The sequence below is a fragment of the Sminthopsis crassicaudata genome, chromosome 1 (assembly GCF_048593235.1).
Source record: "Sminthopsis crassicaudata isolate SCR6 chromosome 1, ASM4859323v1, whole genome shotgun sequence".
Taxonomy (NCBI): Eukaryota; Metazoa; Chordata; class Mammalia; order Dasyuromorphia; family Dasyuridae; genus Sminthopsis; species Sminthopsis crassicaudata.
Window position 1 is genome coordinate 71137060 of NC_133617.1, and position 22887 is coordinate 71159946.

The 22887-nt window shown below is 49.1% G+C and overlaps 1 protein-coding gene across 7 annotated transcripts in view; it reads right to left on the bottom strand.

The window, feature by feature from the left end:
• Positions 1-223: 223 nt before the first annotated feature.
• The window catches only part of MAST1 (microtubule associated serine/threonine kinase 1), a 33962-nt gene continuing 11298 nt past the window's right edge, over positions 224-22887 (bottom strand). For 3 of the 7 annotated variants that reach the window (XM_074311028.1, XM_074310995.1, XM_074311038.1), the window contains 23 exons: positions 13761-13839; positions 13243-13403; positions 12980-13055; positions 12225-12434; positions 11881-11982; positions 11447-11579; positions 11152-11219; positions 10961-11046; positions 10654-10862; positions 7141-7279; positions 6486-6618; positions 6216-6381; positions 5688-5789; positions 5473-5595; positions 5211-5320; positions 4898-5064; positions 4427-4674; positions 3655-3843; positions 3294-3523; positions 2541-2663; positions 2188-2324; positions 1768-1955; positions 224-1664 (listed from right to left, as the gene is read on the bottom strand). In XM_074311028.1, the coding sequence (XP_074167129.1) occupies positions 343-1664; positions 1768-1955; positions 2188-2324; positions 2541-2663; positions 3294-3523; positions 3655-3843; positions 4427-4674; positions 4898-5064; positions 5211-5320; positions 5473-5595; positions 5688-5789; positions 6216-6381; positions 6486-6618; positions 7141-7279; positions 10654-10862; positions 10961-11046; positions 11152-11219; positions 11447-11579; positions 11881-11982; positions 12225-12434; positions 12980-13055; positions 13243-13403; positions 13761-13839 (4501 nt within the window). In that variant the 3' untranslated portion in view covers positions 224-342. The remainder of the gene's footprint in view (positions 1665-1767; positions 1956-2187; positions 2325-2540; positions 2664-3293; positions 3524-3654; positions 3844-4426; positions 4675-4897; positions 5065-5210; positions 5321-5472; positions 5596-5687; positions 5790-6215; positions 6382-6485; positions 6619-7140; positions 7280-10653; positions 10863-10960; positions 11047-11151; positions 11220-11446; positions 11580-11880; positions 11983-12224; positions 12435-12979; positions 13056-13242; positions 13404-13760; positions 13840-22887) is intronic. The other 4 variants (XM_074311048.1, XM_074311004.1, XM_074311020.1 and 1 more) reach the window with 3 other exon arrangements.

Sequence of the window (22887 nt, forward strand, 5' to 3'; positions counted from 1 at the left end):
CAGGGTCTCTGGCTGACTGTGTTACAGTTCTGACTGAATTTTGTCTCCCGTGAATGAAGGCGTCTCTGCCCCAGTGCCCTTCTGGGGTACCAGCTGCTGTGTGGTATCTGGCTGGGTTGTTATGCGAGCACTTCCTTCCCTCGCCACCTTCCAGTTAAAACCCACTAGCTCAGATTATCACCACTGCCACCTGTGGCAGGTCTAGAGAGCCTGGAGCCCAGGATGCGTAACACGCACTTTATTTATATGTGTACATATGTATACAACCCACTGTACAGTCTGGTGCTGCCCTCCAGTCCTATTTACACAGGTCCGGAGGTGGGGCAGTGTCTGGGCCCACCCTCAGTTCGCTGATCCCTTCTTGGCCAGGCCTGGGCCAGGCACAGGCAGCCCCGATTCACTCTTTGGGCCGGGGAGAACTGGGATAGGGAGGGCGGTGGGGACCTGTGGATGACCCGGCTCAGAGCCAGGCCCATTCCTAGCAGAAGGTGGGGGTGGTACAGGGGCAGAGCTCGTGGGCTCCGGAGAGAGTTTGGGAGACGTGGGTTTAGTTCGGGGCAAGCTCAGCGTGGATCTTTCTTCCACCACCTCTAGGACCCAACGCTCCTTGGCCACCCTCCCCCCAGGGGCCTCAGGGGGAGGCCTACTGACCTCAGACTTGGGCTCCACAACAATGGGTACGGGGGGCAGGTCATTGCCTGGGCCTCCCCGGGGGGATGTGGCCGCCTCACTGGCACTGCTGCGTCTGCCCACCTCATACTCTTGCACTGGGCTCAGGGCTGCCTTGGCCAAGGCCCGGGCCGCCCCGCCTGAATCCTCTGTCTGCACCCCCTGGTGCCTCGTGCCTGCCCCTTCTCGGTCCAGAGTCCTGCCTGGGGGTGGTGCCCGGGGTGGGCAGCCAGGAGGGACGCAGCCCCCTGACCATGGGGGCTCCCCCCGACTGCTGCCCACTTCCCTTTCTTTGCGGGAGGATCCTTCAGCTTCTGGGATTTTGCCTGGACCGGGAGGCCCGGGACCAGCAGCTGACTTCTCTTCCTTGGGGCCATCACCCCCCCGTGGACCGGCAAGAAGAGGGTCTCCCCCACCCAGACTCAGGGGTGACTCTTGGCGGCCCAGTCGCCTCATAGGTGGGGGGCGCTGGGCCCCAGGCCCGTCAGCAGCAGTAGAGGCGGGGCCTGTCTCGCCCTCAGCCTCAGCAAGGCTGTGCAATGCCAGCTCTCCATGGAAGTCCTTGCGGAAGTCAGGGTGCCCCACCTCCAGACTGTGTTTACGCAGGGCCCCCTTTTTGTCAGTACCCAGTGGGCAGCCCAGCTTCTCAGCAGATTGGACCCTTTTCAGAAGTGGGGACCGGGGGGGCTCAGCACTCTTAGGGCGTGGGCGCACCACAGGTGGGGATGAGTGTAACTTGGCAGGGAAGCTTTGGGTGGTGTGGGAGCTGCCCACCGTGTGGCCGGGCAGCGGGGGGGGAGAAGACTGCGTGGGGGAGGGCGTGTGTGCCAGCGGGGACAGGGGGATGTTGCCAGCAGACTTGCAACGGGCTGAGCGGTACTGCCGGTGCAGCTTTGGGGACAGGCCGTGAAGGGTGCTAGGCCGGATGTGGTGAGAGGAAGAGGCTGGGGAGTTGGGGGTGCTGGATGCTGGGGAGCTGCTTTGAGAAGAGGCACCTGTAGGAGGGGAAAGAAATTGTGGAGAGGAGGCTGGTTGAGTCAGAGCACAGGATTCTGGATGCCCCCATCTCTAGGCCTCCCCAGTCACCGGGAAGCGTACCTAGGTAGGCCGAATCCGGCGTGGAGCGGTAACTGTGTGTGGGGGAGCGGGCAGGCAGGCCGTGGGTCGGGGACCCAGGGAGACTGTCACTGGAGGAGAGGGATCGATTAAGAGATGAGAGGGAGCGGCTTGTGTGAAGGAGGTTGGACTGCTTGGTGATCTTGCGGAACAGAGAGCTGCGCTTCCTGCTAAGGGCCGGAAAGAAGGGTGGTGAAAGGCCAGGCCTGGTCTTGTGGCCCGGAGCTCCCCCTACTCCCACACCCACAGCAAAAAAGAGCATCCGTGCTCGTTTTATGGGAAGGGAAGCTGAGGCTTCTGCAGGGTCTCACAGAGACGACAAAAGTCAGAGCACCATCTGTCCCAGGCTCTTCCCCCCTCCTGAGCTGCTCCAACTCCCCAGGAAGTCTGGGGAGTCCCTACCTCTCTTGACCCTCCTTAGCTGCTGGCCTCTTGTTCCTCCTGGCCATCTTGGCCTTATAGCTGCTGCGCCGGGCAGGCCCAATGCGGATGGACGTGTTCTCAAAAGGCGTGGTGGTCACGGCCACTTTGTTCCCACTCTACAGATGTCAGGGCAAAAAGGCCACAACTGGAGGTCCTCTGGAACCTGTTCTGCTCCAGGGACCGTCCTTCGGAGTCTCCTCCCTTATTCAGTGCACTCCTCCTTCTGTAGGGCACTTTTCCTTGGGACCCCACCAGCCCAACCCTTATCTCTTTGTCTACATGGGGTTGCCCAGCCCCTCAATACCCTTCTTTCCTCCTTCCCAGTTCCTGACCTTGAGAATCAGCTCCACCACCTCTGGGTGCACCATCCCATGCACAGGCTCCCCATTGACATGGGTGATGAGGTCTCCTGCACAGAGTCCAGCCTCCTGGGCAGGTCCTCCTTCTTCCACATGCTGTCAGGGGCAGGGGACAACAAATGTTATAGGAACCTCCTCCTTTCTCCCTCAGTGGGACAGGTGACCTACTGGCTGTCCCTGTTGGGAGGCAGCCAGAAGCCACAGCCTGAGTCCCACAGTAGCAGACACAACAACTTTTATTTCTGAGCCCTCTGAGGTGCAACGAGCATTTTCCTGGTGTAGTACAATGAACATTTTATAATCTGAGCTCCAGGTCAGTCCTAGCTAGCCATGCATCTATTTACCATTTGGGTGACCCTAAGCAAGCCATTAGGCAGCTTCCTCATTTGCAAAATGAGGGATTGGATCCATGATTCCTCAAGTCCCTCCTATGCCACCTATGACCTTATGATAAAAGCCATAAGAAGCCTGGGGCACAGGAAGTATGAATCTCATTTTACTGATGAGAAAACAATATTCAGGGCAATAGTGACTGGCCCAAGTAGGTGGTACAGCCTAATTCTAATCCTTTCTCTCACATTTTGCCCTTTCTCCCTATACCAAATTAGCAGTAGCTGCAAGGTGGGCTGGATGAGCTACAAGGAAAGGGGCATTCTGGGAACTATCATCTCCTCCCCGAGTGACCACAACCCCCTAGCTCCCTGCCCTAGGAGACCGGACACTCACCCACACAATGTGGTGGACACTATACACATCTGAGTCACCCATGTAGACACGGATAGCCCTGAGGGTGAAACCATACTTCTTGCCCGAGCGCTGGATGGTGATGGGGGAACGGAGAGCGCTCACCGCAGGGGAGTAGTCACGGCTAGGAGACGAGTCCCTCGATGATGGGTTGGAAGAGAGTGATCGAGGGGACATAGGACTGGCCAGGGGAGAGCTGCCATGCTGATCTACTGTGGACATGGGAATTGTGGGTGGTCAGCCAGTGATCAACATCGTGAGGGCAGTTTGTCCTGCCATGCTTCTGTCCTTGTGCCTCCAAGGCCAGGAGCTACCCACCCTAGCATCCAGCCCCTGCAATTACCTGTGGGGATCATGACGGACAGAGCAGTAGCTGAGGCTGACTTGATGACCTTGCCCCCAGTGCGTGAGGGCCGCTTCTCTGAGGGCTCACCAGATATCTGCTGTTGATGCCTTGCTCTTCGAAGGACCAGATCATTTGTGGCTTTGGGGGCTGATGGGTCTCCTTCTTTGGGGGGTGGGATCAATTCACCTGGTTGGAAATAATGGCTACAGTGCCTTAAGGCCGCCAAGTACACTTCCAACAACCAGGGATAGGATGGAGAGGGGGGAATGGAGAGAGAGGGGAAGAAAAAAACTCTAGAACCCAACTGGCACTATCTTTAGAGAAAATCCAACCCCCTGCACCCTTCTCAAGGAATTGGCAATCATGTGATGAACCTGAATCCAAAGGCAAAAGGAGAGAATGTCTCCAGGACCCTTAGGATCACAGCATTTAGATCCAAAAGGAACCTCAAGAATCATCTGAGCAAAAGAGGGACAGAGCCAGAATGAGGGATTTGTTCAAAGTCATCCAGCTAGGAAAGAGCAGAGCCCTTCTGTTTGAGGAGAGAAGGAATATTCTTGAAGCCCCTCCTGGGTGTCAGGTCCTGTGCAAAGCACTTTACAAGTATGATCTCCTTTGATCTTCACATGTCTCCTGGCAGAGACAGGCTCTTATACCCATTTTATAGCCAAGGAAACTGAGTCGACAAATTGAATGATTATTCAGGATCCCTTTACCAGTCACTGCCTGGGCTGTGGGAAGCAGGGAAAGAGACAAGGGGCAGACTCACCAGTCTCCGAGTCTCCGGTGCTTGGGGTGCTGTCCCCTGCAGTGCCTTCCTTGGGGGCTCTGCTGTCTAGACTACCGGGGGGGTCAGAGCTGGGCCGGGGAGGCCTCCGTACCCTCCCTTCATCCTCATCCTCCTGGGGAGCGCTAAAACGGCTGGGCTCCAGGAGGGCCGAGAAGCGGCGACGAGCACCCAGTGGGGGACTGGCCTCCCCCTCCAGGAAGGAGGACTCGGAGGCTGACAGACGTTTGCTAGAGCAGGAAGGGCCAGGGGAGTCAGAAGCAACATTTGTCCTTGGTCAGAGACCTCCCAGTCTCAAGCGGCCCCAACAAGAACAGCAGCCGGAGGATTCCCCTGCCTGCTGTCCCTGCCCCGCCGCCTCTGGCTCTCCTGGCTCTGTATCCCGCCCCCATCTTGTAGGCCACGGTCCAGCCCCCTCCCCAGCTCCCAGCCCAAGCTCATGCCCCAGCTCACATCTCAGGAGACCCCCCCCTCCAACTCTTGTCACGCAGAGTGAGGCCGCCCAGCCCCTCCCGCTTGCAGGCTGCCTTCTCCTCTTGGCTCTTGCTGCTGGCTTCCCTCTTGCCACTTGTGGGAGGCTTAGGCTCATGTTGGGACAGCTGTTCCATGCTGCTGTATACCTGGGGGGGGGGTGAGCTGGCCCTCAGGAGGGAATCCTGGGCTTCTGCCCTTGCAGCCCCCGATGTAACCCTCCAGGAGCTCCCCCTGCTCCAGGTACCATGGGGGTCCCTTCCCAGCCTTCTGCCTCAGGAAGAGGGGAGCTTACTTTGCTGAATCGGGGAGAACAGGAGGAGAACTGACGGATTTCCACAGGCTCATCCTCCGTGGTGTCATCTTCGTCATAGGAGTTGACGTGATGATACCTGTCGGAGCGGGCTGGGGGCCACCATGAGCATCGGGGGCGTGTTGGGAGGCAGGAGCGGCTGCCCCTGCCCCATGCCCTTGGGGCCTCTGACAACCCCCTCCTCTGTCCCTCCCCCCGGCCCCAGAGGGACCCCTCAGGAGAGTGGCTTGGGCTGGGAACTCACTGTCAAAGTAGCTGGTGTCATCCTCTGACTCCAGATTGGGGATGAACTCGGCTTTCTGCCGCAAAAGGCCTGTCCAGTCCAGCTCCCGGAAGAAGCTGTGCTCCTTCACCTCAAATGCACCACCTGGGGTGGGGGGGACAATTGGCCCTAGGCAGGGGGCCTAAGGGCTGTCCAGGCCTTAAGGGGGACACCCGATGCCAGGTAGCCCTCCTTACCTGCACCCAGGCGCACCAAAGGGTTGGTCTGCAAGAGGGAGGATATGAGGAGCTGGGCATCAGCAGGCAAGGCCTCCTCCCCCTCAGGCCACAGAATGTCATCTGCAAGAAAAGGGAGGGAGGGATGAAGCATGCATGCCAAGAGTGCCAGGAGAAGGGGGCCCATGGGCAGTGGCCAAGGCCAGTGAAATTCTACCACATCCCATTGTGTCAAAACGGGGCAAGCTTGAGTCGAGTGCAGGAGCCCCTCCAGCCTGGCTCCTCCACTGCTCCCTGCTCACCCTCCAGACGTGACCTGGGGTTACCCTAATCTGTGCACATGCTGCAGCCCCCACCGCCCACACCATCATCCCCCATCAACGCAGGACCCCCTTGTTTTCTCTTCACATACACACACACCCCCACCTAGTACCATGTCTTGCCCATGAGGCACTCAAGGTTTGTTAGATGAATGTGAGCATGAGGGACTGCCCGTTGGACCAAGGAAAGGTGGCCGGTGGCCAGTGGTAGAACAACAGGCACACGCACCACTGATGACCTGCCCAAACAACTCTTCAGGGGTGTCTCCAAAGAAGGGCACACAGCCCACCAGGAACTCATAGAGGATGATGCCCATGGCCCACCAGTCCACAGGTTTCCCGTAGCCCTGGCGCAGGATCACCTCGGGTGCGATATACTCAGGTGTCCCACATACCTGTGTAAAGACCATCAGTCCCCTAGCTCTGTGCCTGCTGGGCCCCAGCCACAACCCCACGTCAGACCCTCTTCATGCAAAGCCCTGCTGCCACCTCCTCCCACCTGCTTATCCAAGAACTCTCGGGCATCCTTCTCGATGTGACCCTCATACAGGTTGGTGGTGAGGCTCATCAGGCCCATCTTGGAGAGGCCGAAGTCCGTCAGCTTGATGTGGCCCATGGAGGTGATGAGGAGGCTAGGGGCATGGGGGCACCTCAGAGATACCAAGCCCCATCCCACCCCTGCCTGGCATAGCTTCAGTAAGTCCCTCTCTGGAGAGGCATTGTAAGGAGACAAAAGCCTCCCACAGGCCCTCTCAGCGCCCACCCCCTGCCCAAGCCCATGGGCACACACCTCTTCCCATCATACTCTGACAAGCTAATGAGGATTAGGGACTGGCAGGGATGGGAAGCTGGGGGCTGTCCATGATTGGAGCTGGGCAGCAGTGAGCAGGATATGAATAAGGGAAGATAAAGTGACAGGTGAAAGGGATAATAAGGATATTTGGGAAGTTGGAGTAGAAAATAATTGGGCAGGGATATAAGAGGTGGAAAGAGAGGGGGATCAGTGCTGGGGGATGGCAAAAGGAGTTGAGGGGTAGGTGAAGTCCAGGGGTGTGAGGGACCTATAGAGCCAGCCCCAGGAAGTCTGTGGAGGTGGGGCCTGGGACAGTGGGGGGAACAGAGGGAGTTGTGGGGGACAGGAGTGGGTTCCCTACTTGTCAGGCTTGAGGTCTCGGTGCACGATGCCATAGTTGTGCAAGTACTCCAGCGCCAGCACTGTCTCTGCAAAGTACATCCTCGCCATCTCCACAGGCAAGGCCCCGATGTTCTTCAGCAGTGTGGCACAATCACCTCCTGTAAGGGGGGGCCCTATTTGTCCAGGGCAAGGAGGGCAGCGCCAAACCCCTTCCTCACAACCCCCACAGCTTGCTCAATAGCTGCCTCCTTTGTTCTGAATCCCAGAGTCTCTGTGCCTCTCGCTTCCAAATGATCCCATTCCTGCACATGGCACTGGCCTGTGACCCCGAGATGACCAGGGCCACGTCTGACATGGGTGGCTCCCTTCAGCAGGGCCCTGCTTCAAAACAGGACTCTCCCTCCTCTTTCCTCAGCAGATCTCCCATCTAGGCCCCTTCATCCTCATCTTTTCTCTTTTGCTCTAATCTTTATAGGTGAGGTAGCCCTTCTTTCCAAAGGGACTCTTTACACTTGTGCTTTCATATCCCTCAGGAGTGTACTCTCATCCAAATTCCATTTCTCTCTCCTACCTGCTACATGTCCATATTCTTCTATTCTTAAAACAAAACCAAAAAACAAAAAAAATCAAAACCCTTCCTGTGTGACAGTCACTTGTGCTAATTAGCATCTTCTGTCCTTATCCTCATCATTGACAAATTCCTAGAAAGAGTACTTTGCAATTCCTATTTCTCCTCCACATAATTTCTGTGCAGACCCCTGCAATCTGATCTGACTACTCCTCAACTGATCAATAGTCAACATCTGTCTCTCCTTCCCTCTTCCTCTCTCTGCCTCCCTTACTTCCTCCGTCTCTCTTCCTTCCTCTTTTCCTCCTTCTTTCCATCTCTCTCTCCTTCCTTGTCTCACTGTCTCCTCTGAATCTCCCCCTCTCTCTTTAACCAATGACCTCTTAACACCTAAACCTGTTGGTGTTTTCTCAATCATGGAAGGATAATCTCAAGAGTGCTGAGGACACTTGGCAGCTACTTAGTTCAATCTGGGCCCGAATCAAAACACCCCCTACAATATACTCAAAAAAGTGGTCACCCAGTCTTTGCTTACAAAGCTATAAAATGAAATGTCTTATTCCAGCAGCAGCTCGTCCCAGTGCTGGACAGCTCCAAGACATTCAGTGTAAATTGGTTCCTTTGCTGCTCCTGTCCTCTGGGGCCAAGAGGAATACAAATTTTTCTTTCCCAAGAATCCTTCAAATACTGGAAGACAACCAAATACAAGCACACACACACACACACACACACACACACACACACACACACACACACACATCTCTTCTCCAGGATAAAAATTCTCAGTTGCTTCAACTAATCCTCAAATATCAGGAACTTCAGGGTCGTCTTCATTCTGTCTGCTCTCTTCTGGATATTGCCCAGCTTTTCCATCCCAAAATGTCACAGATCTAAATACAATGCTCTGGGGGTAGTCTGATCAGAACCAACACTAGCTATACACCATCACTGCTCTTTCCCTGAACACAAGCTCTCCTCTTAAGGCAGCCTGAGATTGCCTTAACTTTCTTGGCTGCCAGATCACCCAGTTGATTCATATTGAACTTATAGACCACTAAAACCTCCAGTTCTTTTTTCCCCATGGCTACTATCTAACCATCTCTGCCCATAAAATTTTTTTTGAAATTGATTTCTTGAACCCATCTACCAGATTTGCTATTTATCTCAATTAAATTTCACCTCTTACATATGGCCCAAAGGCCAAGCCTGACATGCTCCTTTTGCCTCCTTTCATCCACTATGTCACATATCTCTCCACATCATGTCATCCATACATTTCATAGACTCATAAAGTGGTATAAGTTACTGCTACCTGATCTGTTCTCTAAGTCCACGATACAATTATTCAATAGATAGAATGGAATGTAACTCTATCAGGACAAGAAATATTTCACTTTTGCCTTGATTTTTCCAGATTCTTGTGTAGAACCTGTCACAGAGCTCTAAGATACTCTTCTGGAGACCTCCTTCCAAGCTGACATAAAAATAATAATGACACTTTGGCTGTGGCCATTTAACCACACCTGAATTTACCTAATTATTCACTGTCTACTCCAAAACTGTCCATCTTTTCCATGAGAATATCATGAAAGACTTATCAAATGCTTAATGTTAAAATCTAGATAACATCCAAAAAAGGAAACAAGGTTAGTAGTTTGACATGGTAACTTCTTATTGAAGTGATGCTGCCCACTGTGATCACTACTGACTTTTCCGGATTTTGTTAACCAAGCCTTCAATGATACTTTCTAGAAACTTGCCTGAAATTGAAGGAAAGCTCACTGACCTAGAGTTTGTAGACTTCAGTGTTGTTGTTGTTTTAATTGGGCTATTTGCCCTTCTCCAATTCCGTGGTGCCTTTCTTTTCTCCATCATCTTTCTCCATCTTCCTCCATCTTTTCTCCATCTTTCTCCATCCTTCTCCATCTCCACAATCACTGACAGTAGCCCGGCAAGAACATCTGCCAGTTCTTTCAGTTTCCCAGAAGGTGGTTTGTCTGGACCAGCTAAAGAGACCTCATCATCATCTCTCTTACTATTTCTGCACTTATCTTGCTTTTCTCTCAGCTTCTCATGATCTTTAATCACCCCTTGCCTGGACTATTAAGGGCAGCTAGGTGGTGCAGTGGATAGAGTGCTGGACCTGGAATCAGGAAGACCTGAGTTCAAAGCCTATTGCTTACTAGCTGTGTGACCCTGGACAAGGCATTCACTCTGTTTGCCTCAGTTTCCTCATCTGCAAAATGAGCTGGAGAATGACATAACAAACCACTCCAGCACCTCTACCAAGAAAACCTCAATGGGGTCACAAAAAATCAAGACACAAATGAACAATCAAACAACAACAACCTGGACTGTTGTAATAACCTGTGTCTAATGCTCTTCCAGCTCTACTCCATCCTTCACAAAGCTGATGTTTTCTGCTCAAAAAATGGGCTCCCTACATCCTAGAAGATAAAATACGTACTTCTTAGCCAGACATCTAAGGCCTTCTTCTACTTGGCTTTATCTAGTCTTTTTTATGATTACTTCCCAATAATCAAACCTGATTTCTAGCTGCTCTCTAAATGCCGTCATTAGCCCTTGGGTGTTCTTGCAGGGTAATTCTCCAAACCTGGGATAGTATCCCACCCTCTTTTCATCTTGACTGTGTCATTCTTTAAATTCCAGCTCAGGGTCCGCCTCTTCTAGGAAGCCTTCCTTCCCTGATACTTTGGATGACAGTGAGCTCTCCTCAAATTTTCCTTGAGCCTTTTCTTCAGATTTCGATATCACTTCTAAAGTCAGTTTAGCTTATCTCCCTTGTGCACTGGGCTAGCTCCTGAACTCCTTAGGGGTAATGTCAATGCAATTTCATCTTTGTACCCCCAGCATTAGGCACAGATCCTTGCACACAAATAGTACTTAATATTTGAAATAAATGCTCTTTCCTGGTCTGGTGGCCAGTGATCACCCAGCACCTACCTTCCACATATTCCATGACCATGCAAAGGTGGCGTTTGGTCTCAAAGGAGCAGAACATGCTGACGACAAAGGGATTCTCGGCAAAGGTGAGGATGTCACGCTCCACAAAAGCCTGCTGGATCTGGTTGCGAAGGATCAGGTTCTGCTTGTTGATCTTTTTCATGGCAAAGCGCTGGCGTGTCTCTCGGTGCCTCACCAAGTACACAGCCCTGCAAGGCACAGACAATTAGCATCCCTTGTACCCTCCTCTCCTTTGGCTTCTTCCTCTCTTCCCACCACCTGTGTGGCCCCAGCCCCTGGTTCTTACCCATAAGCACCATTGCTGATGAGTTTGATGGTCTCAAAGTCATTCTCACCAGGGGGTTTCTTGGTCTTGGGGGTGGCACCACGCCCCTGGAAAGAAGGAAAGGATCAGAGAGAAAATGGTGTCAAAGCAAAGAGAACAGTTTTAGGCTCCCCTCAGGCCCTGCTCCATCCAAGGATGTCACCCCTGCTCACCTCTGCAAAGTCATCCTGCTCAGGGGTGTTGGAGCCTCCACTGTCTTGGTCCTCAAGGTGAACTACATCTGGGGAAGGGCCAAGCATTGGGAAGGAGGTCCAGGCTCCTAGATCACTCTCCCTGAAACCTGCTCTTTGCATATGCTGGGATGGACTGGGATGGAGAAGAGTCTGACCTCCCTGAGGAACCCATTTGAAGCCCTGGGATGTCCCAACCCCATGTTTCTGACCCCCACTCTAAGAAGGTAGACAAGGTGGGCCCCTAGAGCCAGCACACCCTGACTAGACCTAACACCTGGAAAGGGGTCTCGGGTGAGACCCAGCTGGCTGATGATGTAGCGAGGAATGTCTGTCTTCACCAGGTGCCCTTCTTTGGCGTGGTCTTCAGCTGCCTCCAGTAAGTGGTAAAACTCCTCTGGGTTAAATTCCTGAGAGCAAAGGGAAATCTGGGCACTAAGAGAGGCAGCACCAAGCTGGGTCCTTCACTTCTCAAGAGACTAATCAAGAGCAAGGCCACAGGGGTGATCTCCTACAGAAGCCTCCGGTTTCAGGCTCCTGACCCAAAGGCCAGCCCCAGACTTGTCATTTCATCAGAATGAAGAGGCCCCCTCCCCTCTGAGCAGCTCCACTGCCTCCTTCCTTGGACCCACTCCATTCATTAGGACTTCACCCCAGGCCTCTGCCCATAAATTCTCCAAGGTCCCACCCCCTTGAAGACTCCTCTCTCACCAGACACTCCAACAGCCGAGCTGGGCGAGAGATGATAATAAGCAGTTTCTTCACTAGCTGAGTGACAAAGGCAACTTCCAGGCTTTCAGAACGTTCATAAGCCTGAGACAAGAGGGAGAAGGAGGGCTGAAAAATTTAGACAGAAAGACCTAGTAGGAGAGGATGGGAGTCAGCACAGGGGACCCTCATGAGGGACACAAGGACATAAGAATATCTAGAGCTGACCTAATCCAGTGGGAGGAAAAGTCAGTGAATAGCAGGGAGACAGAGAAGTCAGGGGGAATGGGCTTAGGCCCCAGATTTTGGGGTGTGCTGCTTTCCCCCAACCTCACGCCTGCTCTTACATCCTGTAGCAGCTTTTCCAAGTTCTCCTGCAGCTCGTAGAAGTAGACAGTGGTGATAAGGCCATCATGGGACTTGGCCAGGCAGTCTCGAGCAAGCTCTATGATCTGGTGATGGATGAAGCTGAGGACGCCATCGGCCAGCGGTAGCACGCTCTCAGGCTCAAACGATCGGGTAAAGTCTCGTAGCTTCTCTTCCATCTGTGCCGTAGCCTGCAGGGCAAGAGACTGCTTTGAACACTGGTGTTTGGGGTCCAGGGGGAGGGCTTCCCTGAAAGGACTGAGCTGACCCAAGGAAGGGATGCTCAAGGACTGCGGAACAGAGGGGCGCGGGACGTGGACCGCACTCATGCTTCCCAGAGGAGGATACTGGAGGGTACAGAGGGAAAGGGAGGTCGCTGCCCAAGGTCACACACAGCGCAAGTGGTTGAGCCAGAATTAAGACTTCTCTGGAGTCCTCTGATTCAGTTGTCTCCCCACCACACCAAATGTTCTCATGACAAATGAAGGCTGGAGACTGATGGATGGAGTCTGGAGGAAGGTTCTTGACAAGGGCATTGGGGCCCCTGTCAGGGGTAAGGATGGGAGTGGGGGGGGGGGGGTCTCTTCCTGGGATCTGGGGCCATTCTGGTGACAAGGCCTGCAGTGGCAGAAAATTACCACAAGGGGGTGCTTGAAGCTAACAGGCAAGATCAAGTTCATTGGTAAGGAGACAGTGGAGCAAGGCTACTCGCCCAGCTCTGGGGGCCTGGGCTCACCTTGGGAAATCTCTCCTTGTACACATGGTTCATCATCACGATCTCATTGTCATAAGAGGAAGGGGAGCGCCCAGGGCTGCAGGAAAAGGTCATTTTATTCAGCCTTCCTCTCAATAGGACTGTCCCCTCTCCGGCCCATCCGTCTCCTCCCTCAGTGTCCCCTTCTGGGGCCCCGTGGACTTCCTTGTCACAGAATCCCAGCTCACCCCTAGCCCAGGTCCTGACCCCGCCCAGGAGGGGAGTCCTGGGAGACCCGGCCTGACCTGAGGCTTCGGGAGCGGGGCCGAGCAGCGGGTGAGCGACGGCCCCCATCCTCATCCGGGATGCTCTCTGTGCTGCCAAAGTGCTTGGACAGGAAGTGCAGCTCATCCACCGTAGGCTGATAAGGGAGCTGGTGAAGCCGCTCTTGAGAGGAGCAGGACGACTGGGCAGCCGATGGAAAAACAAAGTAGAGAGAGGGGCAGTAGTCAGAGTCATGAGTCCCCTGCCCCACCCTCTGGACACCCAGTGCTATAGGCCAAAATCAGGGACTTCCAAGGACACAGAGAGGCTGGAGACTTAGAAACAGACCTCGAGGGAAGTGCTAGAGCTAATTTTTTTTAAAGCAGAAACGCTTAAAACCGGAGAGGATGGTTTTATGGTGGACCCTATTGAGATAGATCCACAGTGAGACTGGGGAAGGGGCAGAGAATGTGGGGAAAGAAGGGAGAAGCAACTTAAGAAAGCTGGTGGGGATCGATGATGGAGTATCCTGCCTCCAGCCTTTACTTTCCTCACTTACAGAGACTGTGGAACTGGGCGTATTGGTGCCATAGCCAGAGGAAGGAAGGGAGGCCAGAGACCAGCGGCGTCCATCGGCCCTGGAAAGCAACCCACATAAACTTCAGAAGCAGCTGGGAGACACCTGCTCCTTTTACACACACACACACACACACACACACACACACACACACACACACACACACACACGCCCTCCCTAGCACTTTTCCCAGAGGTCTCCATGACTATCTCCAGGAAGCATACCTTCACTCTTCAGGAGACAAGACTGTCTCAGCGTCCCTGACCCAAACTCTGAGACCGAAATAGGACATGGTGGGGAGAGGATGCGAGGCAAGGCAAGGAAAAGTGACACAGAAAGAAGGAAGAAGCCCAGGGAGATGGTGATGAAGAATTGAGGAGAATAATTGAAGGGAAGAAAAATGGAGGGGAGTCTAGGGAAAGGGAGAAGACTTGGGAGAAGAAGATTTGGTAAGGGTGGATGAGAGAAAATAAGAAGGGAAGAGATAGGAGCAAGTTAATGAAAGAGGCTAGGGGGAAAGAACAAGAGACTAGAGGAAGAAGAGCATATTAAAAGAAAGTAAAAAGGAAAAGAGAGGAGGGTTAAGAACAATGGAAGGGGAGAAATCCAAAAGAAAGATGAAAGGGGGAGCTTAGACAAGGGAGGAAATGAAAGGATGAGATTGGTGATGATGAAGAGAAGACTAGGGGTAGAGAAAAGAAAAGGAAAAGACAAGGGAAAATTAAAGAAGTGAGGAGGGATAAAGAGTAGAAGGAAAAAATTAGAAGGAAAGAAAAGGGAAAGGGGAAAAGGAGAAGAAAGTAGAGGGTGGTGAATTAATGGTTAGGGAGAGTCACAAAGAATAGGAGAAAGAAAAATAACAGGTCAACAATTTTCAGATGGTGAAATTAAAGTCATCTATAGTCATATGAAAAAAATGCTTTAAATCCCTGTTAATCAGAGAAATGCAAATTAAAACAACCCCGAAGTATCATTTCACACATATCAGATTGGCTTAGATGACAGGAAAAGATAATGATAAATGTTGGAGGGAATTGGGAAAACTGGGATCCTAATCTATTACTGTTGGAATTGTGAAATGATCCAACGATTCTGGAGAGCAATCTGGAACTATATCCAAAGGGCTATAAAATTACATACCCTTTAACCCATCAGTGCCATTACTGGATCTGTATTTTAAGGAAATCATAAAGGAGGGAAAAGGACCCTCATGTGAAAAAATGTTTGTAGCAGCTTTTTTTTTGTGGTAGCAAAGAATTGAAAAAGAAGTGGATGCCCATCAATTGGGGAATGGCTGAACAAGTTGTGGTACTTGGAGGTAATGGAATATTACTGTTCTATAAAAAATGATGAACAAGCTGATTTTAGAGGGGACTGAAAAGATTTACATGAACTGATGCTAAGCAAAACAAGCAGAACCAGGAACACATTGTACACAATAATTGCAAGTATGTGTGATGATCAACAATGAAAGGCCTAGTAGTTCTCAGTGGTTTGGGGATCCAAAGCAATCCCAATAAACTTTAGACAGAAAATGCCATCTGCATCCAGAAAAAGAACTAAGGAGACTGAATATAAATCAGCACATGATGTTAATTTGTTTTCTGTTTTTATCTCTCCATGGTTTTTCCCTTTTACTCTGATTTTTCTTTCCCAACATGATTCATAAAAGCAATGTGTTAAAAAATAAACTTACAATAGACTTTTTGAAAAAAAGAAAATGAGAGACCTGAAAGGAGCAAGAAAGAACAAGACTTGGGAAAAGAAGACAACTAGGGAGGGAGGTTGTCAAAACTGAAAACCAGGATAGGAAGAGTAACAAGCAGAGGGAGACAAAAGCAAGTTCTCCTTTCCTTTTCTCCCACTCTGACTCTCTCGTCTGCCTCTGTGTCTTTTTTTTTTTCTTCTTCATTTTCTGTCTCCATCTCTCTGCCCCTGTTACTGTCTGTCTTTTTTCCTCTTTCTCTCTTTTTACCTATGTCTGTCTGTGACTCTCTCTGCTTTTGTCTATCTTTTCTGCCTGTCTTTCCTGCATCTCTCTGCCACTCTCTGCTTGTTTGTATCTGTCTTGTCTGTCTGTCTGTCTCTCTGACTCTGTCTCTCCTCTCCATAGAGCTCCAAGTGACATTCCCCATACACATTTCATCCCCATCTCTTCCTCACACCCAGTTTTCCCCACTTACTTTATATGCAAGATATATTCTAACCCTCAACATGCTTAGAACCCCCACTCTGACATGTCTTTCTCCCTATGCCCTCTCACATACATCCTTACACACTTTCAACATTTCCACTTAAAAGTGTCCCCATTTTACCTCTCAACCATACATACTTCATACATGACCTTGTCCCCTCTCATATCCTCTCACTCATCCCTTATCGCTAATGCTCTCACACAGGTCCCTATTCCTCTTCAGCATTCACTCATAATATCTCACCATCCCCTTCACACATCTATCCATCGTCATTCATTCTCATACCCGTTCACACAGATTCTCATAAGCTCTCAAAGATACACATCACAAGCTCCCTTCACTCACTCACTCACTCACTCACTCACTCACAGGAATCAACTTAGCCCCCCAAATTTGAAATCGCAGTCAACCTCAATTCTTCACTCTTCATCCCTAAATTCAGGTACTCTCATGTCTGGTCAAATCTAGAATGTCTTAAATGGGATCCTTTTTCTCCAATCACAGCACTATCACCCTAGCTCAGGCCCTCTGTACTTCTTGTCCAGATGTTAGAATAGTCTTCTAAGTAGTCTCTGCCTCCAGTCTCCTCCTTCTCTAATCCATCATTTACACAGATGCCAAACTTTTATTCCTACAGTGACTGGATCATTCCTTGGCTGAAGAAAACTTCAGTGATACCCTACCTCTCTGACTAGATATTCTGTCTAGCACCTACAGCCTTTTACAATCTATTTTTCCAGACCATTTACCTCACACATCTTCCATTCCAGCCATATTGTCACATGCTATTTTTTAAATCTGATGTTCCAATGGGGCAGCTAGGTGACACAGTGGATAGAGCACCAGCCCTGAATTCAGGAGGACCCGAGTTCAAATCTGATCTCAGATATTTAACACTTCCTAGCTGTGTGACCCTGGGCAAGTCACTTAACCCCAGCCTTAGGGGGGAAAAATATCTGATGTTCCATCTCCCATCTTCATGCATTGGCCCAGGCTTTCCTTCTTAGCATACCCCCTGCACAATATCCTGAGTCCTTCCCTGTTTCCTAGAGATGCCAATTAATGCTTCCCCCTCAATTACGAGTTCTTTGATATTTACGTATATAGACATTTGTATTTACTTATCTGTGTACATGTTGTTTCCCCCCAGTAGAATGTAAACTCCTCAAAGGCAGGGGCTTTTCAGACTTGTTTTTGTATCCCCAGCACCTAGCATAGTGCCTGGCATACAGTAGGCACTTAATAAATGCTTGCTGACTTGATTTGAATGATAGATCCTATCTCTCCCATACACACACACACACACACACACACACACACACACACACCCCTCATCTTCTGACCCCATAACTCATACACACATTTTATTTTCCCTTTCTCAAAGGACTTACACATTCCTACCTCAAGCCATCCCCTCTGCTTCCCTATACACATTCATTCACACACTGCTCCTTATACCTCTGCATTTCTCATACCACACATACATTCACATTCACATAAGACAAAAGATCTTTCCCAAACACACTCACTCCACCTTCCTCACCTAGTCCCCAAATCTGTTACTTATATATCCATCTTCATTCTCTCTCTCTCTCTCTCTCTCTCTCTCTCTCTCTCTCTCTCTCTCTCTCTCTCTCTCTCTCTCTCTGTCTCTCTCTCTCTCTCTGTCTCCTCTGTCTCTCTGTCTCTGTCTCTCTCTGTCTCTCTGTCTCTCTGTCTCTTTCTCTGTCTCTCTCTCTGTCTCTCTGTCTCTCTGTCTCTTTCTCTGTCTCTCTCTCTGTCTCTCTGTCTCTCTGTCTCTCTCTCTCTCTCTCTCTCACACACACACACACACACACACACACAAAAACCCTAATCTTTCCCTCTCTTTTAGACAACCTTTCACATTCACCTCTTCTCCCTGACATGTATGAGCAGTTGCTCATACATTCTCATATGTACCATCCCTCCATGCCTTCATTCTCCATTCTATTCCCTCTCACACTTACATTCATAAATATCACCATTTCCCTCTCAGATACACACTCATCTACATCCTCACCACTTGTCATACACACTCCACAACCCTTCTTAAAGACATTCACACACATTAAGACATGGTCACATTCCCCAATACTGATATAGTCACACATATTCAAAGCCTCTTCTCATACTCACTTGTCCCAGGCCTCACACATTTACATGAATATATTCTCATACTCCTTATAGGAACATTCCTTCCTACACCTCTTACATATACAGACCCCCCCTTCTCTGCTCATATAGAGACTCTCCTCTTTCACACACACAGACCCCCTATATTCCCTTCACTTCTGGGGATTGCCTAACCCAAAACAATAGAAACAACTGTTCCTCCTTCCCCACACTGAAGTTCCTCATAGCCAGTCTCCTTCCTTGCATCCCTCCTTTTACCTCTTTTCTTTCCTATGGTATTCATATCCCCATATCTATTTCCACCCCTTTCAAACCTTCAGCATTCCTACCTCTGTCATCCTCCTCCTAATAGCCACCCTCTTTCTTGTCCCCTCACACAATACATATCCTCCTTTCCTTCACACCTCTCCCTCTCCCTCTTTCTCCACCACCCACCCATCTCCTCTTGCCCACATAACTATTTCCCTTTCTTTCTTACAGATACCTGTATCTCCCATACTCCCTTCTTCTACAAAGATCCACAACCCCATTGCCCTCTACTTCTACAACGATATCCTCTCTCCCTCCCATAATACCTACTCTCCCTCATACAGATGCTTTCTCGATTTCAAATATCCATTCTCCTTCTCTCTTCTCACACACAAATCCCATATCTCCCTCTATATTACCCATACTTCTCCCACATCTTTCTCTCTCACATACACACAAACACTACCCATATCCCCTTCTTCCTCATACATATCTTAATCTTCCAACTTCCTACTTATGTCACTTTCTTGGTTCACACACATCTAGCTCACTTCTCTTTTACATATACACATCCAGCTTTTCTCTCATTTTTTACACCCATCCTTCTATCTTCATTGCACTCCCTGCCTTGCCCCATTCTCTGACATTCACATACAAAATATCCATCTCTATTCTCACACACAGATGCCTCTCATATATAATCATAACCCTATGCCTCCATTCACCCTTCTCCCCCACAATATCTATGCCCTTTTTTTCCTGCACAATGCATCGATACTCCTCTCCTCCCTAGGAGAATGTATCCATTCTCTTACACATCACACAAATATACCTGCATCTCTTCCCTACACCTATACCCCCCCATAAACATCTCTCAAACTCTTTTCCTCTCTCACATGTATCCTATCTTAAACATTACTATCTGCTCATCATAATCTCATTCCAGCTCTGTCCAATACCTTTTCCCTCATACCTATATCCTATCTCTTCCTTTCAATCCCCTTCCTCCCTTTCCCTCTCTTTTCCCCTTTCCTCCCCACCACATACTTTCATTTTTCTTATGTATTCCCCAAAGATTACCTCTTCCACTCTCTCCACAGAACATCATATACCCCTCCCACAAATCCCCAGTCCCACTCCTTACACACATTATTATTTTCATACACATATAGACCACCTTAATCTTCCCTCATGTTGTGATCTGTATCTCTTCTAAAATAGTTCTACCCCATCCTATGCTCCTTCTTATATAAGACTCCCATTCTCTTCCCCTCCCCATAGATCCCACCCATCCCACCTTTTATCACATGAAGACTGCCATCTTTCTCATACATATATATTCAAGCACCTATTCCTTTTTCACGTCTCTTATCTTTCCTTGTTCAGAGAACATACCCATATATGTACCTTCACATCCTCCTCCTTCACATATCCATCTACTCTTTCCATCACAAACACACACACACACACACACACACACACACACACACACAAACTTGCTCAAATTCATCCTCTATCTTCAATATACTCATGCCTTTTCTTCTCTCTCTGTCTCTGTCTGTCTCTGTCTCTGTCTCTCTCTCTTTCTCTCTCTCTCTCTCTCTCTGTCTCTCTCTGTCTCTCTCTCTCTCTGTCTCTCTCTCTCTTTCTCTCTCTCTCTCTCTGTCTCTCTCTCTCTCTCTCTCTCTCTCTCTCTCTGTGTGTCTCTCTCTGTCTCTCTCTCATACACACACACAATCCCCGCATCTCACAGCCCACCTCCCCCTTCATAATTCATCTCATACAATCCCATAACCCTCTCATCTAGACCTCAATATCTTCTCTTACACATACATATACTCATTCTTTTTTTTCATACTCCCCAGTCCCCATAAAACCTACAGTCTCATCTCTATGAATGGACACATTACATCCTTCTCCTCAATCACATCCTTTCATGTCTTCATTCAGCCTTTTCCCCTATCTCTATCTACACATATTCATCTAAGTTCCCATCTCTTATCCCCAATCCATACATATATGTCCCCATTCCCCTTTCTCCCTTTAAGTTCTTACCCTTACACACATCCCCACCCATTACTATCTCTCATATTCATACTCACCCCCCAAACACATTCATACACCTCCCATCTTAAAAAGTACTCACACGTCCCCATCTTACCCTACTCATACATGCCTGCATTTCTCGTAACACATACACATTCCCATTCCTCTCTACCTCATCCCTATTCCTGACTCTCCTTGTATACATCCACACTTACTCCCTCTCACACACCTATCCTCTCCTCTTCCCCTATAATGTATATAAACATTTCCCTTTCACAAAATACCTATTCTGCCTCATACAATCACTCTCATGTAATCATACTAGCTCATACCTGGCTTTTCTTCTCATATACACACACCATTTTCTCCCTTTTTACAACTCACACTCATCTCTCTTATACTCTCCAACAATTCATTCTCTTCTTTTTCTACAGCTTATATCCTTCTCTCTCTCCATATCACACATCCTACCTCTTTACACACAAATACATGTATACCTACTGCCCCCCACCCCCATGTGTGTGTGTGTGTATGTGTATGTGTGTGTGTTTGTGTGCAATGTTTATTCTTCCCACAAATCTAGGCCCCATTCATCCTCTCATATCCATATGCCGCCACATATACTTTCATACATATATATTCCCAAAATGCATTATCTACACACACACCCTTCATTCTACCCCCTTCCTCAACCATTTCCTTCAAAAACTATCCTCATTTTCAGACAATACCCATTCCCCTCTCTCCTCACACACAAAGTCTTCATTCTAGCTCTATCCAATCCCACAAAGGCCCTTATATCCTCTTCTCATTACACACACTTCTATCTCTAAAAACAAACTATCCCCAATCTTATATAATATGGACCCAACCTTCCCTAGTCTCTTAATTTATAAACCTATACCCCCCCACTACAGATACTGATCTCTCCCCACAATCACCCAAATATACATACAGATCACCCTTTCTGCCTCTCTTGCACACCTTGTCATATGCAAGCCCATTTTCTGTTTCTCCCTCACACACACATGTATTACATAGCCACCCCTCTCATTCTCACAACCTTCCACATAGACCCCTATTCTCACAGAGATCCCCAACCCCATCTCTTACACACAGCCCACACCACCTGATCCACCTATATGCATACCCAGTACTATCACATTCAACAACCAATCCATCCCCCACCAACTGCTGCACACCCCCAGCCCCTCCTCCTTCATATACATTCATCTCCCCTATCATTTACACATCCATCTCCATTTTGTCAGATACATATCTTACCCTCTTGACATATAAACCCATACCTCTCCTTTCTTACCCCAAATCCCCTTCTTTTACATCCACCCACACATCTCCCCTTTCTTTCACCCATATCCATTCCATTCATTCCCTCTCACACAAACTTATCCTCTCTCCCTCCTTTCCTTCTCCTGTTTCTGTCTCTATCTCTCACACACAAACACACAACACACATGCGCACACAGACAAACTTACTTTCATCCATACACATTCTCTTTTCTCAATGCACCCCCTCTCATGTCCAGGCTAATCACAACAATCTCTCATAACTTACATTACTTACACACACTTGATCCCCCTATTTATCTTCCATCTTCTTTTCACATTTGCCATTCTCACATACACCCATTTTCCCTCTTTCACACAATCTCATTCTTAAATTCTCCCATTTCCCTTTCAGACACATCCATTCCCCTCTTTATACAGACACATACAACTCTATCCCCTTCCTCTTACACACTTCCATCCCATCTCCCTCACACTCACACATAAAGCCATTACTTCAAAAACTTGTCTCTTTTCAGAGTCTATTATCTTCCTCCTCTTCTCTCACACTCAGGTCCCTTATCCACTTTCTCTAACACATATTCCACTGATCCAACCCTTTTCTCACATACCTCCATTCCCCAATTCCCTTTTCTCACACACCCAGATCTCTCTCACACACACTCTTGCACCTATATCCTATCCCTTAACACAGTTCTACCCCCCCCACAAATATATGTGTCTCCCTCTCCCGTCCCATCTCTCATTTTCTTTATCCTTCATGAACAAATTATCCTTCCGTGACACCCATAGACATACTACCTATAATTTGTCTTACCCTACAGACTCTTTATCCTCTCTTTGGCACACAAAAATACTCATTTTCCCCTTAGGTCCAAAAGTCACCTGGTTCCTTCTCCACAAAGATCTTCCCTTCCCCATTTTATTCACATAAAGATCTCTCACATCTTCTCTCTCATATACCCACATATCTTCCATTTCCACTCTTATACAATACGGACCCACCCATCCTTAAGTTTAAACAGACATACCTTCTATCTCCGACAGTCATCCATCCTCCTCTCATACACCAATACCCCATTCTCCTTGTCTATCCCTCACTTTCATGTGCACAATTATCCTCACACATATAGATCCCCAAACTCTCCTTAACTCAC